General features: G+C 66.0%; 1 protein-coding gene across 1 annotated transcript in view; it reads right to left on the bottom strand.

Annotated features, from left to right (window-relative positions):
- Positions 1 to 109: 109 nt before the first annotated feature.
- LOC104463561 (MAP/microtubule affinity-regulating kinase 4-like) overlaps positions 110 to 247 on the bottom strand; it is a gene marked incomplete at both ends in the record, with an annotated part of 1,696 nt that continues 1,558 nt past the window's right edge. The window contains one exon of the mRNA XM_010075940.1: positions 110 to 238. Within this exon, the coding sequence (XP_010074242.1) occupies positions 110 to 238 (129 nt within the window). The remainder of the gene's footprint in view (positions 239 to 247) is intronic.

The following is a 247-nucleotide window of genomic DNA, read 5'->3' as shown; positions in this document are numbered from 1 at the left end:
ATGTCCCCACCTTGAGGGGACAGCACCAGGAACCACCGCAGGATGTTCTCACCCCCCTGTCCCCACGTCCCCGTGTGTCCCCCAGCTCTGTGACCCGCCGTGGCCCCACAGTGTCCCCATGAGGGTGCAGCGCTTGGCCGGGTTCAGCACCAGGAACCGCCGCAGGATGTTCTCGCAGTCGGTTGACATGTAGAAGGGGACACGGTACTTCCCCCGCAGCACCCGGTCCCGCAGGTTCCTGGGGCAA

This window comes from Pterocles gutturalis, unplaced genomic scaffold, assembly GCF_000699245.1.
Source record: "Pterocles gutturalis isolate BGI_N339 unplaced genomic scaffold, ASM69924v1 scaffold5688, whole genome shotgun sequence".
Classification (NCBI taxonomy): domain Eukaryota; kingdom Metazoa; phylum Chordata; class Aves; order Pterocliformes; family Pteroclidae; genus Pterocles; species Pterocles gutturalis.
The sequence above is the reverse complement of the archived record's forward strand: the minus strand, read 5'-3'. Positions and strand labels throughout refer to the sequence as shown.